At 44.4% G+C, this 24,072-nt stretch overlaps 1 protein-coding gene across 8 annotated transcripts in view; it reads right to left on the bottom strand.

The window, feature by feature from the left end:
- The window catches only part of Rufy3 (RUN and FYVE domain containing 3), a 79,932-nt gene extending 62,014 nt beyond the window's left edge, over positions 1 to 17,918 (bottom strand). Inside the window, exon 1 of one of the 8 annotated variants that reach the window (XM_052735322.1) lies at positions 17,513 to 17,918. In XM_052735322.1, the coding sequence (XP_052591282.1) occupies positions 17,513 to 17,846 (334 nt within the window). In that variant the 5' untranslated portion in view covers positions 17,847 to 17,918. Of the gene's footprint in view, positions 1 to 1,795; positions 2,655 to 17,512 lie in introns of those variants that run through there. The other 7 variants (XM_052735323.1, XM_052735326.1, XM_052735327.1 and 4 more) reach the window with 7 other exon arrangements.
- Between the last annotated feature and the right edge of the window lie 6,154 nt (positions 17,919 to 24,072).

Genomic DNA, 24,072 nt, shown 5'->3' with positions numbered 1-24,072 from the left:
TCCCTTGGAGTACCTCCTGGTTTTCTAGAACATTATAACTCATGTTTCCTTGGCCTTGGACTTTAAAAAAAATTCATGTGAAATAATTGTTCCTTTCACCTCATTTAAGGAAAATGCTCAAATATACTGTGAGGGTCTTATTGGGTTCCACATCCTTTATAACTGACTAAAGGTCTGACTTCCTAGATCAAAGGGTGTGCCACTGATAGTCTACACTTCTCACACTCTTCCCTCTTCCTACCAAGGTTCATGTCAGCCCCAATACATTTCTCATTGAAGAATTTGAACAGTACTATTACAAATATTTAAACGAACCAAACAGCAAACTCGTGCTCACCACAGAACTCTTAACACAGGAGGCAGACACTTACTCAAAAGTATCTTTAGGAAACAGAAACTAGATTTTATAACTAAGGTAATATATTTCATAGCATGACTTTCAAGTCATGAATGGGGATTCTCTTTCCAACAAAATATGGTAAGAGCACTACCTACAAGATTTCTTGGTAGCTTTTCCAAACTGTAATTTTCTTCCCTAAAGACTGCTAAGGCTTTGGAGGTTGTGTAAACAGTACTGGCATTGTACAGAGTTTTCAGCTGATGGCCCCCAACCCTGGTGCACGTTCTGAAACAGAGCTAAAGGAAGCTGTTCAGTGGACAGAATCAACTTAACAGATGCTAAACATCTTTAAAACTACTAACACACTGTTAGGAAGAAACACGCAAAACGACTGCTTTTGTTTTGTGATCTTAACTCTGAAATTTCCTCAAGGCTAACTCTGACTGGAAAGAAGAAATCCCTTATCACACACAATTGAGTAGATCTGAGTCATGACGTGATTCCAACACAAGGTCAAGGGCATGGAGTCACTGCCTAACTCCAACTGCTATGCACAATTCACCTGCCCTGCAGATATGCCTAAGTACCAGGCAGACGTTCATAAAGGATTTCTTGGTGCATGCTAACATTTTTAACTTTGGTTTTTTGAAGGAGAATAAACATAGGTGAGAAGCCATTATATTTGCAGCTCGGCATCAGGGAAATTAAAGAGTATAAGCTAAAAACACCTTACAGCTTGTTTTTAGAAAAAGTCAAGAGCCCACAAAGATCAGCTGCAACTGTAAACCCAAGTATGTAATAATATAATACTTATATGTATTATACATGTACAAAACAATGGCTCACAGATTCCACACACAGGAATGACCATACTAACAATGCTGAGCCTCTTCAAGATACGCTTTTGTTAACAGTCCATACTCCTTAAGCACTGAATTTAAAACTGCTTTCCCACTTAATACTATTTAAAAAGAGAAACTTTTTCCAATGTTTTCTGGGTGTCTTCGTCTGTTTAACAATACCCAGTTGATACAACACTCCTCTAGCGTTTCCACCACATTTGTTATATCCTGTAACTACAATTGTGTTTTCTTAATTTACTGTTAGGAATCACTAATTTCGATAATATTTTAAAGCAGGAACACAAAATTGATAGTTCTTTCCCTATCTGTTAGCAACTGATGTTTAAATGACCTCAACTGTTCCCTTTGAAGGGCTTTCAGACAAAGAACTGTAACAGAACACAAGCATGTAGAGAAAGGAGACCTCAGGGGGTAGGGAAAAAATCCTTTCACCAGTAGGCAGAGACGAGGGAGGGGCGGGGGGTGCAGGGAAGCTGAGCCCTAGACAATAATAAAGCCAAGAGGGGCTTCTCATCCCCTCCGACCCTCCCAACCCCTGTGACAACGAGGACGCCGCTGAGACCAGGTGCCAGCAGCTGGGATCTGACCATACCTTCATGGGTAGGCTCTGGGTCAGGTGTGAGGGAGATGTCATCCAGCTCTCGCAGGCAGAGCCATTCTCCATCCATAGACACTCGGAATTTGCAAAGGTATATGGTCTCCATGGCAGCCTGTGTGATCTTGTCAGTGGTGGGGGTTGGCATATCGGTCGGAGGCGTCAGGGCCGACATGATGACTCAGCTGGGACCACACACACACACACACACACACACACACACACACACACACACAACACACAAATAAAGAAGACCTCTGTACCAAAAAAAAAAAAATCTCAAATCCCAAGCTCTTCAACAAAGCTTTTAGGAAATGGAATAGGAGAGGTTAAAAAAAAGAAAGAAAGAAAGAAAAAAAAATAACGAGAGAAGAAAAATACCTTGTACCCTCAAAATAAACAATCAATTCTACACTATCTTTTCTTACTGGCAATTCCTAGCAGCAAAATTAGATGGTGTCTGTCTTCTGTCAGCGTCCTCTCCTTTTTTCTTCCTTTCCCTTTATTCCAGCCGGGCTATCTATAGGCTTAAATCCTACACACCCAATGCTGTCTTTCAAAAATTGGTCTGAGCATGAATAACTGAAAAAAAAAAATCCTCCTTCTTGGTGCAGAAAAAAAAATACAAAAGAAAAAAATACAAAAAATCATCAACCTATATTTTCAATTTATCTTAAAAAATTTGACCAGCAGAAATCACTACAGGACCTGCTCAGATGAGCAGGGATGCTGAGTTCTAACAGGATTGGCTGTGCGCAGTAAGCAGGGTGTTGACCAAAATGGCTGACTAATGAACTGAACTGAAAATTCAGGCTCATGTGACCAGCTGCTCCGAGCACTGGGCGAGCAATTCCCAGGATGCTTTATAGATGCTGCTGATGCAGGAAGAACAATTAGGCTGCTTCTTTCATCCTGCACAGCCCACTTCCAGACTGTGCTAGTCAAACTACGATCAGACCTAACACAATGCACAGAGCCTCATCAATTCTCCACACTCTTGGATAGCAGGGCAGAAAAACAGGGCAATACTAGATAATGCTCTGTGATAAAAAGCAATTAGAATAATTTACTAAGCACACAATTCACTTCTACCCCTGTACGTTCAGTTATTGGAACTCTTTACTACATACAAGGTGCTCAAGACAGGGTTTCTCGGTGTAACCCTGGCTGTCCTGAAACTTGCTGTGTAGACCAGACTGGCCTCGAACTCCGAGAGCTCCGCCTGCCTTTGCCTCCCGTGCACTGGGGTTAAAGGCGTGTGCCACCACTGCCTGGCAAAAGATGACATTTTAAGAAAAGCTAAAGCAGGCTTTTTAAGTATCTTATTCTCAGGCATTTATAATTTGGTTTTCTACAATACAAAAGACTAACTTTTTAAGACAGGGCAGGAAAAAATAAACAAAAATCTTAAAGCTAAAAAAGTAAAATACTTCCTGATCAATGGCAACTCCTTTTCCTTTTGATATTGCTATATTAACCAAGTTTCTGCTATAAACATGAAGTGCATTTCTAAAGAGAAATTAAAACCATGTCATATTTTTAAAAATCTTCCTATCCTGGAATGTACTGGACACATTATTAAATTCTTAAATCAGCCAATATGTGCACATGTGTGAAATCCAATTTGTGTTAATATTCATGGCCTAAACACGCAAAGCCAGGAAGTAACTACCTAGAGAAAAGGCTCCAGGTCAATGATATAGTTGAAAACATAGAACAACAAATATATAAATAAATTTAGGTACTCTGTGTTTGTCTAGGGTCCAATACAGATTCTCCCTGTATCTGCAGGGAAGACATTCCATGTTTTCCAGAACTGAAACCAGTGATAGTTGTTTTCTTATACTGTACATACACAGGATAATTAATTTATAAATTAGGTAAAGTAAGAGATCAAAACCACTGGGCACACCTGCTTTTAATCCTAGCACTCAGGAGGCAGACAGGTGGATCCCCGAGTTCAAGGCCAGCCTCATCTACAGAGCAAATTCCAGGACAGCCAGGGCTATACAAAGAAACCCAGCCTTGAAAAACAAACCAACAAAAACAAAGAGATCAGTAACTAATTATAAAGTAGAATCATTAATATATCACAATAAAAGTTAAGTGAATGTGGCCTGTTGAAGAATAACTGTGTCTTTGTTTCCCCCTTTGTCTTTGAGACAGGGACTTGTGTAGCACAGGCTGGCCTTGAACTCCCTATATAGCTGAGGATGCCCTTAGCTGATCCTCTTGCCCACATCTCCCAAAGTGCTAAAATTATGGGTTTCGCCGCTACACCTGGTTTATATTGTTCTGGAGATCAAGTCCAGAACTTTGTGCAGTGCTGGGAAAGCATTCTACTAACTACATTCCCAGCCCCTCCAAACATCTTGCTGTGCTGTGGAGATGAGTCAGTCAGGAAAGTGTGTATCTTTCAAGGACAAGGACCTGAACTCAGTCCCCAGGGGCCAAACAAGCAGCTGGGCTGGTGGCAGAGCTCTGGGGAGACAGGCAGGTGTGCTCCTGGAACTTGCTGGGCAGTCAGCCTCGCCTAATTGGTGAGCTCCAGGCCAATGAGAGACCGCCTCAAAAACCAAGGTGGAGCGCTCCTGTGGAACAACATCTTCCTGTGACCTCCACATGCTTGAGTGTGTGTGCATACACACATACACACCTTATTTCCCTGAACTCAAATCCCTTCTTGCAGTGAGAGGAGATGGTAAGAGCGCCCGCTGAGGTGGATTATGGAGGCATTATGACAAAGCATTAGATGACAGAATAATGAGAACTTATCACAGGGCAGATGACCCGATAACGGAAGGTAGCAGTGTGGACACCCTAGACAAAGAAATCCAGGTCTTGAGCTCAGGGGCAGAAAGAAGGAAGATCTCATAACACCAGTTAGAATGGTGTGCAATTTAAAAGTAATGAATTGCTTATTTCTGGAATTTTCACCTTAGTGTTTTCAGACTATGGTTGACCTCCACTAAGTGAACCCCAAAAGAGAAATCATGGCTAAGGGACAAATACTGAACCAGTTCAGACTGGTCACACTCTATGACATGCTATCTTTTCACCAACCAGGTGGCCTTTACTAACCACTGAAGGGATTCGGACCCAAGACAACGTACCTGCAGAGCAGGAACGCTTAGGCTAGTGAGCAAGAAGCTCGGCTAAGATCCCTCTGACCCCTCCTAAGCCCATTCTCCTCCCTAGAGGACACAGAGAGGGAGCCCAATCCAACTACAGCTTTGGCTAGGGGAACATCCCCGGACCTGTTAGTCTGCCTTGTCTGTCAGCCTGTGGCAGGACTGGGGTGACTGAAGGAAACAAGAACTGTAGTGGGTAAGAGCACCTTTACCTCAGCATGACTTTCACCTGCCCATCAGATAAACGCCATTGAGTCATCGTCACAACTGCTCATTGTTCAAGAGCAATGAAATTATTATAAAATAGCACAGCTCACAGAAGTGAACAAAAACACTTCTAAACATTCCAAAGTGCTATTTTATATATGGTCTTTACTGATACATAAACACATTAGCTTCACATAAAAAGAAAACATTAAGCCATCGGTAAGACACACAATCTTGATTTCTGAATTTTTTAGCAGAGGCAGAGTGACTGCCCTGGCATGCACAAGGTACTAAGTTCAGTGCACATCATCACAAAGATAACAATTACCCTTTCCTCATGTACACACTAATTAAAGTTACACTGAACTGCTTTTCTCATTTGAACCCATTTGTCAGTAACTGCGTATTTGTAAGGTGGGTGTGAGAAAGGTGAAGAGTGGATCCCAAAACACTACTACCAAATGTGTTCTACCTGCTTCTACAGCTCGGACTTTCTACACGACTGACTCAAAGCAAACAAGACGCACATCTGAGTTGGAAGTCACGTTTCTCGTAGACTGTGGCTCACACTCAGATGCGGCTCCTACAGCACAAAGGCTGACTTGGTAGGTCCCAGGCCCCCGGTGTGCAGGGTGGAAAAATTACTCAGTGTAATGACTTCATTCATTGAATTTCTGTTTTCTGTTAGGTACTTACCAAACGCCACATGGAGCCGTCCTGAGCACACTGCGAAGCAGACACTGGTATCTCCTCATACACACAAGGAACTGGCCCAGGATCACAGAAAGGCCAGGTGGCCGATCTGCTACTCCACGCTGCTGTCTAAGTGACCCCTGCCCCCAACCTTGTTTTCTTTAACACTCTGCAACTTCAGTACTCAGGCAGGGCCCTTCAAAGATCCTGAACATGAGTTTCCAGTTCCTGATCCGAAGAGGACTTTTAAAAAAAGTCCTTTTCATTTTATACCCGAAAGTCTCACAAACCATTACCTCTGCCTGGCCACTCCCTCCCCTAGACTTACACATTTAGCTCAGAAACACTTCATATGGAATGTTTCTGAGAAAGAGAGAAAGAACCCTGGGCACATTTTTCCTGTTATGTGGTGGTAAGAGCTAATCCAAACTCCCCCCAGGCACCATGATGGATACATCACTTGGTTCCCTCTGCTATAACCCTGGGCAGAGAGCTGGAAACCACCTCACTGTGCACTCTTTACTCAGGTAGAGTAAACTCTAGGTTAAGAACAGGTGATGCTGCCAGACTGGTGGCGCACGCCTTTAATCCCAGCACTCGGGAGGCAGAGGCAAGTAGATCTCTGTGAGTTCAAGGCCAGCCTGGTCTACAGAGTGAGTTCTAGGACAGCCAGAGCTATATAGAAACCCTGTCTTGAAAAATCCACCCCCAAAAAAAGAAAAAAGGAAAAAAAAAGAAGAACATATGATACATCCAGATCTAGGAAAAAAGTAAATGAAGGGAGAATCATCTACAACGATCCACTGCAGACTTTTAAAGAATGACTTCACTGTACAATTTTAATTCTGCAAAGAATTAACCAGTATCAACTGGAGAAACGGACCAACAACTTCCAAGGATCTATGCTCTTTCTCTCCTGAACTGCCTTTGCTTTTCAAAAAGAACTGCAACAGTGGCAGTTCTCAACCTTTGCTTTTCAAGTGTTTGCTTCTGTTTTATGTGTTTTGTTTGCATGCATCCATGTTATGTGCACCACATTCGTTTCTGGTTTCTGAGGAGGCCAGAAAGGAGCATCGGATGCCAGGAACTGGAGTTACAGATGGTTGTGAGCTGTCATGTAGGTGCTGGGAACCAAACCCAGGTCCTGTGCAAGAGCAGCAGTGCTCTGGTCAGCTGAGCCCTCTCTCCAGTCCGTTTCCTTCCATTTAAGACACTCTACTCGGAATTTTGTGTAACGTTATCTCAGAGCCAGGGGTGGCGGCACATACATACAGTCCAAGCAGGAAGACCAAAACTTACACAGTGAATTTGAGGTCAGTCTGAGCTACATGAGACCTTATTTATTTTTAAAGAAATAAATTACTACTTTACTCTAAAAATAGGATCACAAATATATGAATGACTAAACAATATATTTAGTTTGGTTCTAGCACAGTTTCATGATAATATAGCTTCTAAGCCTTTCACTCAATATTGTATTTTTACTGTGTGTACGTGTGTACATGTTCTCGTGTGTGTGTGTGTGTGTGTGTGTGTGTGTATGTTATGCACACTCATTCAGATGGGGTCTCTCATTGGCCTGGAGCTTAACAGTTAAGCTAGGCCAGGTGGCCAGCAAGTCCCAAGATCCGCCTGTCTCAGTTTCCCTGTCAGGCCCAGCTGTTTTACACAGGCCCTGAGGATTGAATTTAGGTCTTGGTACCTGTAAGTACATTACTAATTCATCTCCACAGGCCAACAACATGAACGTGTGTATGGAGGCCCAAGGTCAACCTCAGGTGTTGTTCCAAAGGTGCCATTCATCTTGTTTGAAACAGGGTCTCTCATTTGTCCCAAAGCTCACCCAACAGGCTAGGCTGGCTAGACAGAAGCCCTAGGGATCCACCTGCCTCTCTGAGGTGCTTACAGCATGTGTGACCACACCCAGCCTTTTGACACAGGATCAAAATTGGGTCCTCATGTTTGAGTAGCAAACACTTCACCACTTGAACTATATCCCCAGGTTTCCCCTCTTTCCATGTTTTAGAGACACGGTCTCAAGTATTTCAAGGCGGCCTTGAACTCGATATGTAGCTGAGAATAATCCTGAACTTATCCTCTGGCCGCCACCTGCCGGTCCTGAGATTCCAGGTAAACAGCACCATAGCTGGTTTACAGCTGCCAGGGACTGAACACAGAGTCGTGCACTCTCCCAACTGAGCTCCATTTCTCACTCTTTAAGTCAGCTGTCTCCTGTTTTTCTTTAGTTCCTCATCTGCACATAATGGCTTCTTAAAAATTGTCAGTTTGCGCAACAAAGTCAATTTGCAGATGCTCATAAAATTCTGTTTCCACGGGGTTGGGGATTTAGCTCAGTGGTAGAGCGCTTGCCTTGCAAGCACAAGGCCCTGGGTTCAGTCCTCAGCTCTGAAAAAAAAAAAAATTCTGTTTCCTAACGCTTCTTTCTGGGTTTATGGTTTCACAACTCAAGAAAGATATTTTCCTATTTCACTATTGACTGTTGGCATGATGTGGTTATTACAAGAAGTAGATCACATCCAGAACCAGGAACACTTTAACTAGTTATTGTCACGTTAACATTGGTAGAAGGGTCAGGACCACGGTTACTTCACACTGTCTACTCCTTCTTCCCAATATCTTTTCCCCATGACCCACATCTACCATGTTTACCTGGTGGTGTCAGATTTCTTCAATCTGAGGTTTATATACTTGGCAGGCTCATTATCAGTTTGTAGATATTAACCAAAGATGACAGGGAGCAATTATAAAATGATTATGCCCAGGAAGCTCAGTTATTATTTTGTCAGAAGCAAATGCCAGCAGAGGACTGCAACGTCTCATCTTTACTTAATAAAATTAGCCAGCATACGACCAGAAATAACTTCCACCTTGGGATGCAGAACTGACTTCACGCATGGTTCAGTGGCAGTAAGTAAGGGCTTGCACACGCAGAGCTACCAACAGCTCACTACTAACCGTCTCTGGGAAGTTTAGCCTCCCTCACCTCAATGTGCTTAGCTGTAAAATAAACCAAATTACCAGCTTTGCAGAGAGCACAGCCCCATGAGAAGAAATTCACCTGTTTTGCATATTATTTATAGATATTACTCAAAATAGTACCTACCAAATACCAGTCTCAGTAGATGCTTACTGGTATAGAAATGTAATGCTAAAGCACTCTCTATACATAAATTGGTATTTTCCCACTTAAAAAAAAAAACTTCAATCTTGAAATTTTTTTCCGTTCTACAAAATCAAACTAAATGTGCGTCTTACGAAATACGACTCTAAGAGGATTTTCCCTTCCTCCCTTCTTTTTTGATGGGATCTTGCTATGTAGCCCAGGCTGGCCTCCTCTTACGATCCTCCCACCACAGCTTCCCAAAGTAACTTTTCCAGTGTAAACAAGAGTCAGGCACTCACCATGGTCAGGGAAGGCACAGTGTTAACTACTGGAAACCCTGAAGAAATAACGACTACACAAGCAACAACCACGGGTGTCCAAGAAGTTCCGAAGTCCTGTCACATGTGGACTAGTCAGTATGTATATACACTATTCTATCCAATTTATGACTTACGGATTTTGGTCATTCATTCATTCATTCATTCATTCATTCATTCATTCATAGCAGGTATGGTTTTAGTGAGTAAAGAACAAACTCTAGAGGCTGTTGCCTGAAAAGACAGGTCCAGTCTGTGATTCCAGATGAAGGAGGGGTTCTTGGTGGAGCACGGCTCCTCTGGAAGCAGAATGTCCCCAGGGAGTCCTACGTCTACCACAAAGAAACTGTGCAACTTTGCCCAACTAACTCATCTGTTGCTCATCCCTCCCCCTTCCCTCTCTTTCTTGAGGACAAGGGTCTCACTATGCAGCCCTGGCTGGCCTGGAACTTCTTATAAAGACCAGGTTGGCCTTGAAGTCAGAGACCCACCTGCCTCTGCCTTTGTCCATTTCTTCTCTAACAAACAGGAAACAATGTTAGCTACTTCAGAATTAAATAAAGTGACGTAAATAAAGTGCTAGGATGACACTTGGCATCCAGCAAACAATAAGTGACGTCAGCCACCGTCATTACGGTAAGTGCTTCTGCTTCTGAGAATGCTCCAGACACAAAACACGATTCTCTTCATGATAAATTTGTAAGGACAGATGTGTATGAGAGTGCCTCAGAAGAAAGTTAAAAGGAGAGGTGAGGAAAGGGTGTATTGTGACAATTTTCAAGTTGTGAGGAAGGAAGAAAGATGGGTCAGAATCCTGCCAAGTAAAAGAGACAGCAGAAGTAGAGAAACATCCGTGGAGAGTCCCTAAACAGATTCTGAAGCTAGAAGAATCCCATTCGAGACGAGTTCTGCTTTCCCATGCATGCCTCTTGTCCCGCCAATCTCTTCTTGTGCACTTGAAAGGATCTCACACTATTCCTCCAAACTAACCCAGCCCTGCCCCATCCCCAATCCTTCCAACATAAGCTCAGTGTCCATTCCACTTGGTACCCAACAAGATTAGAGCCAGGATTTACCAAGAGGACTGCCCTCCTGGCCAGGAGCCCTGGGAAGTTTTAGAAGGACTATGGACGTTTATTCAGTGGTAAATGGTAGAGTGGTACACACCTGTAACCCCAGCCGAGCGAAGGATGAGGTCAGAGGACTGTGGGTTTGAGGCCAGCTCTGGCACATTGCAAGCTCCTGTCTCACAAACACAGAAAAGGATACGTACAGGTCACAACTGTACATATTAATGCCCTCTAAGCACCACTGCTTTCTAATTCTGAAAATGCTTCCTTTCATATAATTTCTTGTTTCTTTCTGTGCTGGTGCTTAAACCCGGGGCCCATTGCATTCTCAGCACAAGCTCTACCCCTAAGTTCTACCCCAGGCCCGTTACAATTCAAACCAATTCTTGAATGCTTATGGTATACTAACTTCCCAAAACAATTTTTTTTTTTTTTGTTTTTTCGAGACAGGGTTTCTTTGTGTAGTTTTGGTGCCTATCCTGGATCTTGCTTTGTAGACCAGGATGGCCTCGAACTCACAGAGATCCACCTGGCTCTGCCTCCCAAGTGCTGGGATTAAAGGCGTGCGCCGCCGCCACCGCCACCGCCACCGCCGCCGCCGCCGCCGCCGCCGCCGCCACCACCACCACCGCCACCACCAGGCTCCAAAACAAATTTTAAAGACTCTCTATGAACTATTTAGCATTACTGGGAGAAGTTTCAATATTAATAACATTTGAGTAGGAGTATACTAGCTATAACATACTGTAAAACTCATTAAAATGATATTTATGGCTGGTTGTAGTGGCTCACGCCTTTAATCCCAGCAGAGGCAGGTGGGTCTCTGAGTTTGAGGCCAGCCTGGTCTATAGTGTGAGTTCCAGGACAGCCAAGAAACCCTGTCTTACAAATACAAAACAAACAACAACAAAAACGTCATACACACAAAATAAAAATATATAAGCTTTAAAAAACATAAAAAAGCAAAAACCCAACCCAAACCAAACCTGTGGTTACCCACAGAGAAACAACAAAAGAAAAGCCAAGACTCAAGGACAAAATAAAATACTCTGAAACCATGGTTGTCAATCACAAGTCTCATTTGACTGCTCCACACTGACAGGCAATAAAAGCATAGGGGAAGGAAGAGGAGGGCTGCAGAGGAGAGGGAGGGACTGTCCGGGAAGACTGACCGATACAACTTAGCCAACTGTGGACACGGGTGCAGCACCCGGAGGGCAAGCAGCAGTCCAGTGGGAAGGAGGGAAACAGGGGCTTGATTTAGCTCCTGCACCTCAGAAGTTCAGGACATCCCAAGACACTTCAGTCCTGTACGGAAAGGGGCCGCCTGCACTCTGACTCTCCTAAGGGCTAAACTCTAGTTCACTGGTGGACTCCATTCCCTCTTCAGGATGGGTGCATTTATCTGCCATGTGACCAAATGGCATTTCACAGACCAGAAAAATGTTTTTGCTTTGCTAACACAGTTGAAAATGAATGGAATAATGAATTACAGTACTGCAACCAAGACATTAATCTGTGATGAACCCTGAAGAGGCCATTCTTTAAAAAGTCACAGCCAGGCATGGTAGCACACGCCTGTAGCCAACCTCAGCACTCAAGAGGTGCAGGCAGCAATGGGTCAAGTTCAAGCCAGCTGGGCTACATGAGACCCTGTCTAAAAAAATTCAACAAGACGAGTCACAATCTGTTTCAAAAGAAAATGGGCGAGAAGGAGCACGTGCTCACGATTTGATTGACTGTTCCTCTAAAACCCCTAGTTTAGGCAGATGATTCTGTATTTACAAAACAAATTCCTTTTTTTGTTGTTTTTGGAGACAGGGTTTCTCTGTAGAGAGAAACCAGGCTGGCCTTGAACTCACAGATCTGCCTCCTGAGTGCTGGGATTAAAGGCACGCGCCACCACCTCCTGGCAAAACAAAGTACTTTTATCATTTCAAAATGTATAAAAGTATACAGCAGATTGAAATTATAACTAGTTAATACTCAACTCCTAATTAGGTATATCATTTAAATTACTATGAACAATTAAAAAACAAGAAATGGGGCTGGAGAGACGACTTATCAGTTCAGAGCACTGGCTGCTCTTGCAGAAGATTCTCAGCACCCACATGGCCTCTCACAACCTCTGAAGCTCCAGTACCAGAGGATCCGATGTCCTTTTCTGGACTCTTCAGACGCCACAGGTGCACACAGGACAGACATATGTACAGGCAGAACACCCACACACATAAACACATTTATGTAAATCTAGAAGTTCCTTGTACACATTACGGATTTGCAAGTGCACGCACGAGAATCAAGTTCATCTCCATGTCTCGTCATCAGAACTATCAGATGTCAACCATGGTCCTCACTGTTGGATGTTCTTTGAAATGGGGAGTCATAGTGACACCTTTTTGGGATTCTTCCTCCCCGCTTTTTTCCCTCCTCTAGCTCATTCTCAATCTTAAAGCAGGCATACACAAATACAGCATGAACGTGGCTTCTTTGTGAATGAGACATATTTTGTATGCTGCTGTAATGGGAGGAAAAACGACAAGAGATATGGGCTCTTCTTCTGCCATAATCTTAAACATAAATATTTGCTGTAGCTCTGAGAGTTGGACAAAGAGAAGAATTACTGGTGGGGTAGTGGTGGCGCTTGCCTTTAATCCCAGAACTCGGGAGGTAGAGGCAGGCTCGTGTGGGTGGATGCGTGCCCACCGGAGGAGAGTCAGCCTTCTGACACTGATACACAACCCAGCCATCTGCAAAGTTCTTGCCGAAGAACTAAGTAACCAAGTTTAAAGCAACAACAACTAGGCCAGCAAGATGGCCTGGCAGGTAAACACTTGCTGCGCAAGCCTGAAGATCTGAGTTCAATCCTTGCAACCCGCAATGGAAGGAAAGAATCAATACCCCAAGGTTGTCCTCTGAGCTTTACATGTATGCTCACTCACACAAAACTGCACACACTGTACTACCTCTGTTTTCTGTTGCTACGGTAAAATACCATGACAAAAGCAACTTCCAGGAAGAAAGAGTTTGTTTGGCTTATAACTCTAGGTGATGATATTCTATCATTGTGGGAAAGTCAAAGAAGGAATCTGAAGCAATTAGTCACATTCACAGCCAAGAGCTACTTGTGTTCAGCACCCTCTCCATGCTTACACAGTCCAAGATCCCCTGCCCAGGGAATGGGGTTCCCCACAATAAGAAGGTCTTTTTTGCTTCTATAATATAATAAAGATAATACCTCACATCCATGCCTACATGCCAACCTCATCTACGTAATCCTTCCCTGAGACACTTTTCCCAAGTGAGTCTAGATTGTGTAAAGCTAATAATTAAAAATAAGTCTGCAACTTTGTGCTGTCTACTCACAAGAAGGCTTGGAATGTTTTAATAGAAAATGGAAGATGCCGGGCAGTGGTGGCGCATGCCTTTAATCCCAGCACTCGGGAGGCAGAGCCAGGCGGATGGATCTCTATGAGTTCGAGGCCAGCCTGGGCTACCAAGTGAGTTCCAGGAAAGGCGCAAAGCTACACAGAGAAACCCTGTCTCGAAAAACCAAAAAAAAAAAAAAAAAAAAAAAAAAAGAAAAAGGAAGACATTAAAAGTCAATTGCAGAATAGCTGATCAGAGACCACAGGTCCCATATACCAAGAGGGAAAAGTCCTGGAAGTTCATCCAGTTCAAAAGTGTGGTATCATCTGACATTGAACATGATGGGGTGGTGGTACTGGGGCCCACAAAACAGAAAGGTACTTTGCATGTTGAACACTTGTACCATAAAACATCTAATCAATGTCATCAGATCTATGTGCTATTTGTAATTATTATACGGCTAATTTTCAAAAGTATGTAGAGAATATAAAATTTAAGAATGAGAGCATAACCAGTCATGGAGGCACATGCCTTGAATCCTAGCACTCAGGAGGCAGAGGCAGGTAGATGTCTGTGAGTTCATGGCCAGCCTGGGCTACAGAGTAAGTTCCAAGCTAGCCAGTGCTACACAGTGAGATCTTCTGGGGGGTGGGGAGATTGAGTATAAAAACAACCAAACAAATTAGCAAGAAATATTCAGAAAGGAACAAGAATCCATCATAACCTATCAGAAGCCTTCTTTTGATTTCTTGCACGTTGATTTTATGATTATAGCATATACAATTTTATGCCATATGTATAAACCCTAAAAACTTTAGGCTAGATTTCCACTTCTGAACTCAGGTTATTGTAAAAAAATCAGCACAAGAAAACGGTAGTGGGACATGCCTGTAATCCCACTGAGGAGCTAGAGGTAAGTGGATCAGGAGGTCAACAACATCCTTGGTCACCCCTAGCTAAATGAGAGTCTGCCTCAAGAAAACAGGCATGTAAGAACAGCCACAATTTCTAAAGTAGAACGATAGTATCTTAACACTAGTGTTAAGGCTAGTACATTTTACAAATGTTTGGTACAGGGATCAGGAAGCTAAAGTAGAGTTCTGAGGGTGTGGTGGCACACACTTGTAAATCCCATCATCTTAGCGGGTAAGGCTAGAAGACAGCCTCGAGTTCAAGGCTAATCTGGACTGTCTATCAAAAAAAGAATATCTTTCAAAAAAAAAAAAAAAAGCAGGGTGTTGGGGGAGGGGAGGAAGGGTTCTAAGCAGAGCGCAGCTACGTATAGTCAGACACTTGGGGTTGAGTCTGAGTTCATGTGCTGTCCTGGTAGTAAGAAAGAGAGGCCTTTTATCCTCCTGACATCTGCATGGGGTCTAAAGTACCAATAAAACCATGTAAACACAAAACTCAAAAGAAGTACTTTAATTTGAATTTTGGATAAAGTATTCAACAATAGCCCAGAGAGACAGCTGAGTGGTTAAGAGTGTACTGAATTTCCAGAGGACCCGGGTTTGGATCCCAGCACCCACATCAGTCAGCTCACAGCTGACTGTAACTCCAGTGGGATCCAATGCCTGTGGGCACTGGCATCCACCTACACACACACATACACACATGTAATTAAAAAATAAATCTTTCCAAGAGTACGAAGCAGGGCATAGTGCTGCACTCCTTTAATCCTAGCACTTGGGAGGCAGAAGCAGGTGGATCTCTGTGAGCCTGAGACCAGCCTGGTCTACATAAAGAGTTCCAGGACAGCCAGAGCTACACAGTGAGACACTGTCCCGGATACTGTTGCTAGAATGCATTGTCAATAATTAGTCTTTTAAAACTGGAGGAGGAGGGAGTCATGTTTTCTCAGTATTCTTCTGAGCTTTTATACCTTGAACTATTTCAGGGAAAAAAAAGTTAATTTTAAGCTGTTTATGTGCTAACAAGTCACTCCATATACTTGCTAGTGCTGTATGGTCACGGTGTAACATCACACGTACGACTTTGGTGGCAGAGTGCCTGTCTGGCATGTGCAAGACTCAAACCCAGGAAGTTAAATTCCTATCGTGATCATACTTAGCTCTGAATTTCTAATAATACTTAAAAATAAAGTCAATCTTTACTAAGCAGAAAGAGTCAAACACATCAAGTGCAATTCAAATTATCCCCACACGTGGTACCAGCCAACAGGTGAAAAAAAATCTACGTCAAATCATGTACAGTTGCTGCACAGAGGACTGTTGAGAGAACCTCCTTCCTTCTACAGTAATGTGATTTTAACAAGCAGAATACACAGAAAAGAACAAAAACACTGTACACAGCAAGCCTATTCCTTTGAAAACGAAAAGTATTCAGCACGGAGAATATTATCTTTACCTCTTCTGCCACACAAAAGGACTCAACTCCTATCTGAACTCTCCCATCTGAAGATCAGAGCACACAACTCAAACAAAATGCTGTTTGTAAGCCAGGTCAATCTAGAACCACTTTCTAGGCAAGCAGGGAGGTAGGTAACACTGGACTCGCACTAGCTGGATCCAGTAGCTCCTTCCTGCTAACTTCCTGACATACACCATCTCCGTTTTGGACTTCTGATGTTTGATTAAAGAGCACCGTCATGGAAGACAAGGAATCTAGGTCATGTTCGCTTCTCGTAGGTTTACTGGGGACAAATAATGTAATTTAGTCTGATCTTCAGATTCCTCTTATGAAAAGGGGCACTCTACACTCACTGGGACTTGAAAGTCATGATAATCACGGTCCATGTACATAGGAGACATTCAACAAATGTTTATCTTTTCCACATGGCTGAATGGGGAGGCAGAAAAAGCCAAGTCAGTTTCTGGGCTGCAGAGAGCCGTCAAACCAAGATCTGCCCTGGAGAGCTATAAAAATACGGAGGGAGGGGAGCCTCACTTCCCCCAGGCAACTTTCCCTCCTTTTTCAGAACTCCTACCTAGAGTAAGGTGTTTGGCAATAGCATCCTCTGAGTTGTCCGCGACATTTTCTTATCGAAAGGTCTTGTCTTTTTAAACCCTCCCGACAAGACACTCCAGTCCTCACATGACCTATCCTTATAGAGACCGGCTCAAAGGCCAGAAGCAACAAAAACATTGGTTGGCCTGAAACAGCATCGATGGGGGTTCGCCGCATTTAGGGGGCTAGAGTGTGGCCATGGCTTTAAGGCGTGGAAGCATCTTCCTGACAAAAGACACAACACTGGGAGGTGCCCTTCTTCCCAAGCCACACTTTCCCTCCCCTTCCTCTCGCGCACCCCCGAGACCATTTCTTTTCTCACTTGCGGGGTGGATAGGGGAGGAGGAGGGGGGTGAGGGTCACGACTCTCACTTTTGGGTTTGGGGACCGCTCCTAGACATTGCCCTGGCCCGCCGCCGGGCTGAGGCCGCAGGGCGGCGGCGCGGCAGCCACACCTACTTGGCCGCCGCAGCTGGGAACCGGTGGGGGCGCGTCAGCCGGTGTCGGACGCCAGCTCCGCGGTTCCTCCGGGAAGGGCGCCCAAGTGCGCGGCGGCGCCGCCAGCCGGCGGGCCGGCGCCAGGGGACGCCTCGGTCCCCAGCACGTGGAGGCCGAGGAAAGGGGGAGCGAGCTGGCGGGGGGGCGCGAGCCTCGGCCTGGGCGAGCCGAGAGGTTGGCGACCACCGAGGGGGGGGGGGCACGGCCGCCCCCGCCCCCCCCGCGCGCGCGGACCCACCGCACCCCCCCCCACCCCCGAACCGCGCTGGCTGCTAAGCCCGGCGAGAGGCGGGGCTCTGCTGAGCCGCGTCCCCGTCCCCGTCCCCGTCCACACTCACGGTGCTTGCCGCCGCCGCCGCCGCTGCCGCCGCTCGGGTAGCTCAGCAGCAGGAAGGGCAGCGGGGAGCCGGGCGACGGCGGGGTCCTCCAGGCGCGCTGCGGCGGCGGGCGCGCCGCGAAGCCCGCGCCTCCATCGCCCGGGTAGAGCAGGAAGAAGGGGGCGGCCACCGGCGAGTCCGGCTCCGAGGGCCCCGCCTCGTCCTCCCGCTCCGTGCCGCGGGCGGCAGCCCCGCGCGGCTCCTCCTCGGGCTCCTCCGCCCGCCGCTCCCCGCCCCTCTCCGGGTCCTGGCCGCAACTTTCGGCCGCCGCGCCCGCTGGCGGGGACTCGGCCATGGTCGCTGGTGGCTCCGAGCGCGCGGTGTCGCCGCCTCGCCAGGCCCGAGCCCGAGGCTCCCGCCGAGGCTCCCGAGCCCCCCGTCGTGCCCGCGCCGCCGCCGCCGCCGCCGCCGCTGCCGTTCGCCGTTCGCCGTTCGCCGCCGCTTGCCGCTTGGGCTCCGGGTTCTGCCCGCCCCGCCGGGGCCCGGCCCGCTGAGGACCGCCCCGCCCGACGGCGCGGCCTGCCCAGCACCGCCTCCGGCCTCCGCCCCTCTCGCCGCCCCCCGCCGCGGCTCGGCGCCCCTAGGGGGCAGCGTCCTCCTCCTCCTCCGCCGCCGCCGCCGCTCCGCTCCGCTCCGCACCTTCGGCTCCGCTCGCGCGCACCGATCCCTCCCGGACCCCGGACCCCGGGGGCCCGAGGGTGTGCAGGGCCTGCTTCTCCGCCGCCCGGCTCGACCCTGCAGGTCGGGTGCGGCGCTGGAAGCCCGCGGCGTTTTCTATGTGTGACCCCCCCCACACACACAACTTCATGGGTGGTGACAGGCACCAAGATCTGGGCTGAAAAGGCCAACGCTTGTTTTTTTTTTTTTTTTTTTTTTTAATGACAACCCCCTCCCCGGACCCCCACCGCCAGGGGTACTCAACTATAGTTTGCTGATGGTTCACACACTGGAACTCTCAACCGTTGATTTATGGTTTTGATTCAGGAACTTTGTGTATGATAAACTAGGAGACGATGTTCTTCCCACCGGCTTTGCATTTCACGAGGGCGATTTAGAGGCCGTGTGTTCGCTTTTACATTGTTCCTCGGTTTTCCAGAACTCCAGGGGCGCATGGGTGGGTTAAACCAGCTAATTCAAAATTGACTATTACAGGGTGGTAGTTTTCCCTTTCGCAGTGTTTGAGTTTTGTTAGTCAATTGGCTGCTGTTATTTTATTTCAAATATTTGAATCAGTAAGTGCCCAAAGTAAATTTTTCCTCCCAAAAGAAAATTCCTAGTTTTTTGTTTTTGTTTGTTTGAATCGAGGCTCACTTGAAGCGCAGGCTAGGTTCGCTTTGAAGTGCCTGCCTCAACTTCCAAAGGGTGGGATTTACAGGCAGGACGCACTATCTCTCTTATTTATCATGGGCTGCTTGCTGATTAGCTTTGAGTTGCAAAATGCAGGCATAGAATTTGTGTGGGCTCAATTAGAAATCACTGTCTTGACGCTTTGTTCACTTTAAGCGACATCTGCCCACTCCCCCGGCCCGCCCCGCAGCGGAACTTAAACTTTCAGAAAGAAAATCTTTTTGTTATTCTCTGTAAATCTCTCATGAGTTATCACTAGAAATTATTATGGGATGTCTAATGGCAGACTTAAAGTTTTTTTTAAAGAAATATTATAAAAAGGAAAAATATAAAAAAATACTATAAAAAGTGTTCACAAGAAGTTAACTCTAAACACCCTTGGAAAATTAACTAGTAGCTTTAAGTTTCTGGTGTTTACTTGACTAGTTGATCTTAGTCTTTCTGACTAAGTTATTTGTCCTGTAAAATTATTCATAGAGATGTTTTAAAGGTTAAGTAAGTAGTATAAACAAAACCTTATAACATGGTCTAACACAAGATTGAATAATTACTAGCTATGTGTCATCATTTTGACAAAACAAAAGCGTGTTACTTTTAATTTCCTTTCTGTTTGTTTTGAGACGATGCAGCCTTGGCTGCTGACCTGCCATTCACTAGGAGGATCAGGCTGACCTTGAACTCACAGCGATCTGCTTACCTCCAGAGTGCTCAGTTTACAGATGTGAGTCTAGCCTCGCTAACAACGTGTAATTTTTTGGTTTTTTGAGACAGTTTCTCTGGGTAGCCTTGACTGTCCTGGAACTTACTTCCTAGACCAGGCTGGCCTCGAACTCAGAGATACTTGCCTGCGGGAGTGCTGGGATTAAAGGCCTGTGCCACTGCAGGCAACAACGTGTAATTAAAAACAAGCAAAAGCGAGTTGAGTTGGGAGGAGAGTTTCCATCACATCTTTGACCATCCTGGGAGTTTTTTTTCTTAAAGGTGTATTATTTATTTACTTAATTTATGTTCATACCTGTGTCTGTGTTTATGTAGATTCAGTGTGCCCAGGAGGCCAGAAGACAGTGTCAGATTCCCTGGAGCTGGAGTCACAGGCGGTTATGAGCTTCCCATCATGAGCGCGGGGAACTCCGTTCCTAGGCAAGAGCAGTAAGCACTTTTTTTTCCCCCTCCAGACAGGGTTTCTCCATGTAACCCTGGCTGTCCCGGAATTGTCACTGTGGACCAGGCTGGCCTGGAACATAGATTCGCCTGCCTCTGCCTCCCAAGGAATTAAAGGCGTGCTCCACCACTGCCAGACACAGTAAGCACCTTTAACTGATGATACACCTCCCCAGCCCCTTGTTGAGTGTTTTTTTCTTTTTTTTAAAAAAAGACTTGGTTGGGTTGGGAGTGAGCACAGGTTTGGTCACGAACTCATAATCCTCTTGATCCGGGCCCTTTTGAATGTTGAGATTACAAGCATACAGTAGTGTAACCCAGCTCATTTGAATCTTTTGATGAGGATGGGAATCTTGATAAAAAAAAAAAAGATTTTTTGCCTTTGAGGATTTGCAAAATTCTATTAAAGAGGAAAAACCGAGTCCTGTGCTTTATTGGGCCTCTTGTTTTTTCATGTAGAAACTCTTAAGAATCATACTCTTGTCGGATCACATCCTACAGGTGCCTGGCAATGTTCAGTAGAGTATGGGTCCAGATGTGACAGCATGTAACAGGGATTTAAGCATGGGGTAGAGGAAGAACAGAAATTTCACAAATCATTGTTAAGAAGACAAGTAACCAGTCACCAAATTCAAGAATGAAATACATCTACTAAGTGAGGGAATGGCAGGTGTCAGCCCCCTGTGTGTGTTGTTCATAACCCCCTCCATAAAGAAAGAAGAGAGATGCTGTCTGGTCTAAACGCCAGCTTTCTCCTTGCTAAGCCAGGATGTCACGGCTACGGAGACGGTGACATGCCGTGGAGTCCTTCAGCGAACTGGTTTCCGTGCTTCTCTGCTTTTAATAGCTACTCTATTTATGTTTTGCTACCACTAATTAAATGACAGCATAATGAATACAAGAAATCAGCTGAAATATGAGTCTGTTAAAATGTATAGGCAAGGCTATTTATGAACTTTTTGCCTAAAAAAAAAAAAAAGTTGGATGGTACTCCAAGTCCTCAGTTTTCATATGCTTTTAGGTTTTTGATCAATAATATAATCACAGCTATGCATTAGCGTTAGTGATCCACATAATGGGCTGATTCAGCTGCTACACACAATGACAGAGGCCAAGATTATAAAAACAAGATTGAACACGTTCCTTCTGGAAAGTGTACAGAGCATCTCCCTGCACTTTCAAAAAAAAAAAAAAAAAAAAGGGACACACGGTCCGGTCGCTGTAATTACGAATCCAGCTCTGTTTTCTTGTGAAATAAAACAGAGGGTGCCTTTCAATTTTATCTGCAGCTTTAGTCATCCATGTTTGAATTTCAAAAACTCTGGTAATCTTAAGGATAGATATTTATAATACAGTCTATAAAGCCCTTTAGAGATTAATGCCATGGATGATAATATATTTTTAGTATAAGCTTCTTACTGCTGTGAATCAGAAAAGCCAGCACTTGAGGAGAGTTGATGATCTTTTTTAGCATAATACATAAATTATTCTATTTTTATGTTTAAAAATCAAAGAGGAGGTACTTGAAAGAACATATTCAAGTCCTCAAGTTAGTAACGTTTTCGGATTAACTGTATAAATTATGATTTTACTTCTCCCTGTACTGCATAGTGTTGCATATTATTATTTTTTTTTAATTTATTTTTTGAGACAAGGCTCCTCTATTATGTAGTCCTGGATATCCTGGAACTTGCTCTGTACACCAGGTTGGCCTTCAATTCACAGAGCTCCACCTGCCCCTGCTTCCTGAGGAATTAAAGGTGTGCACTTGTGATTCTAAAACAATCATTTTCTTGAATCACCTGTTTGACATTATGTGGTAATTTGAAAATGGCTTATTTGAAAACAATATAGTCAATATACTTCATGTTAAACTTGCTTTAATGCATAAGTTTGTGTCAGTTAATATGCCTCAATTTTGAAAGCTCTGGAGAACACCGTTCTTACTGGAATGTGGTAGGACATGCCTGTAATCCCAGCACTCAGGAGGTAGACACAGGAAGGTTAGCTCAAGGCCAGCTGCGCTTCTTATAGGGTTTGAAACTGTCTAAAGCTACATGAGGCCCTATCTGAAAATAACAAGTAAATCTAGTACTTGATTTCTGAATTACTAGATTTTGATGGCTTTCAATAACTTTATTCTTCTAAAATATTAACTACAATATTAGATAATTGTGCCTTCTGTTGTTTATTGTACATTTTCTTAAATATTAATGGTAGTGTTCTTTGGGTGGCAGAAATATGGCTGTATGTTTCTATTTTTCTGTTATTTGCCAGTCTAAAAGTTTTTAAAAGGTATGTTACTTTTTAATGCTTTTTAAAAACCCTTTGAGAAATGACCTCATTATGTAACCCTGGCTAGCCTGGAACTCACTATTTAGCCCAAGCTAGCCCCAAACTTCTGGCAACCTTCCTTCCTCAGCCTCTAAATGCTGCAATTATAGATGTGCCTATGAGCAGTCAATACATGTTGAATTGTTATTTTGATTAAGTTTGATGTTCCTATTTTTTTTTTTTTTTGAGACAGGGTTTCTCTGTGTAGCCCTGGCTGTCCTGGTACTCACTCTGTAAGCCAGGCTGGCCTCAAACTCAGAGATTCTCCTGCCTCCGCCTCCCGAGTGCTAGAATTGAAGGTGTGCACCATCACCACCACCTGGCTCATATGTTCTTTTATGAAGATCATATTAGCAGTAAAACTGTCTTCCTTGGTTATTCTGTGGAAACAGAATTCTGGAGAATTCAAAGCTCTGCCCTATATAAGCGTTCCATATTTTGTGCATAGTGTTTCGTATCTTTTGGGCGGCAGTGGTGGTGGTAGCATCTTACTCTGTGTACCCAGGCCAGGCTGGAATTCATGGCAGCCCTCCCGTGACAACCCCCCATCTTAATGTTGCTGAGGCTGTATGGTTGGTTGGTAACTACATCTTGTTTTAATTCTCACGCTCTCCACTGCCTTTTCTGAATTTCTCTCTGGTTTCATCTGTTCTTTGCCTTAGTTTAAATCTCAACATGCCAGCATTGTTGTGAAGGACTCATATTGCTGGTTTCCCTGCCTCTGTCTGGCTTTAATCCATTCCAATTCTTGGTCCACAGGGCCAGCTTACCTTTCCAGAGACTTTGGTTGCCTTCTCCCTATCAGGAATATCACTTAAGCTCCTTAGGAAGCCAGTAAAGGTGTGTATGTGTGATTTAATGCTCCTTACCTTTCCAGTTTTACCTCCTGCCTCGCTTCACATTCTTGCTTTTGGCCCCGCATTCTTGGCATTCCTCAGGTTGCTATCCCTATTACTCCCAACTTTCTGCCAGCGTTTTGCTCCAACAGATACACACCTTTTCTCACACCTCAACCTAGAAAGGTTTATGGCCCCTCTTTTGAGGTCCAACAAAATCTTTCACAAGAGGTTAATTACTTTTATTATAGATAAGTTTGTTCCCAAAGTTGACATCTTTATTAATTTTTTCATTTTGTAATGCACAAAAGATTTAAGTAGTTCTCAGACGATGTTCCTTCTAAAAGTATATCAAAATTCTTGGGGTTTAAAGAATAATTTGGCCGGGCCATGGTGGTGGTGGTGCAGACCTTTAATTCCAACACTCGGGAGGCAGAGACAGGTGGATCTCTGTGAGTTCGAGGCCAGCCTGGTCTACAGAGTGAGATCTAGAACAGGCATCAGAACTACACAGAGAAAATCCTGTCTTGAAAACCAGAAAAAAAAAAAAAAAGAATAATTTGGCATTTGTTCCCATTTTTAAGGAATACCCAGCACAATAGAAATAAACTGTCTACAAATGATCACTAAATATAAAAAATTCTAGGTACGAATATTAATACATTTATTATTAATTTGAGTAATCACCTCATCTACCGAAGTTTAAAATGATCTTAGTTACTTATTAACCCAGGACAAATGAAACAATTCCTAAGGATAAAATGAACATTTCCATAGTATTTATTTATTTAATTTATTTATTTTTGTTTTTTTGAGACAGGGTTTCTCTTTGTAGCTTTGGCT

The sequence above is a fragment of the Peromyscus californicus genome, unplaced genomic scaffold, assembly GCF_007827085.1.
Source record: "Peromyscus californicus insignis strain IS unplaced genomic scaffold, ASM782708v3 Scaffold_13__1_contigs__length_99412109, whole genome shotgun sequence".
NCBI classification, from domain to species: Eukaryota; Metazoa; Chordata; class Mammalia; order Rodentia; family Cricetidae; genus Peromyscus; species Peromyscus californicus.
Note: the sequence above shows the minus strand (reverse complement) of the source record. Positions and strands in the feature narration are given on the sequence as shown.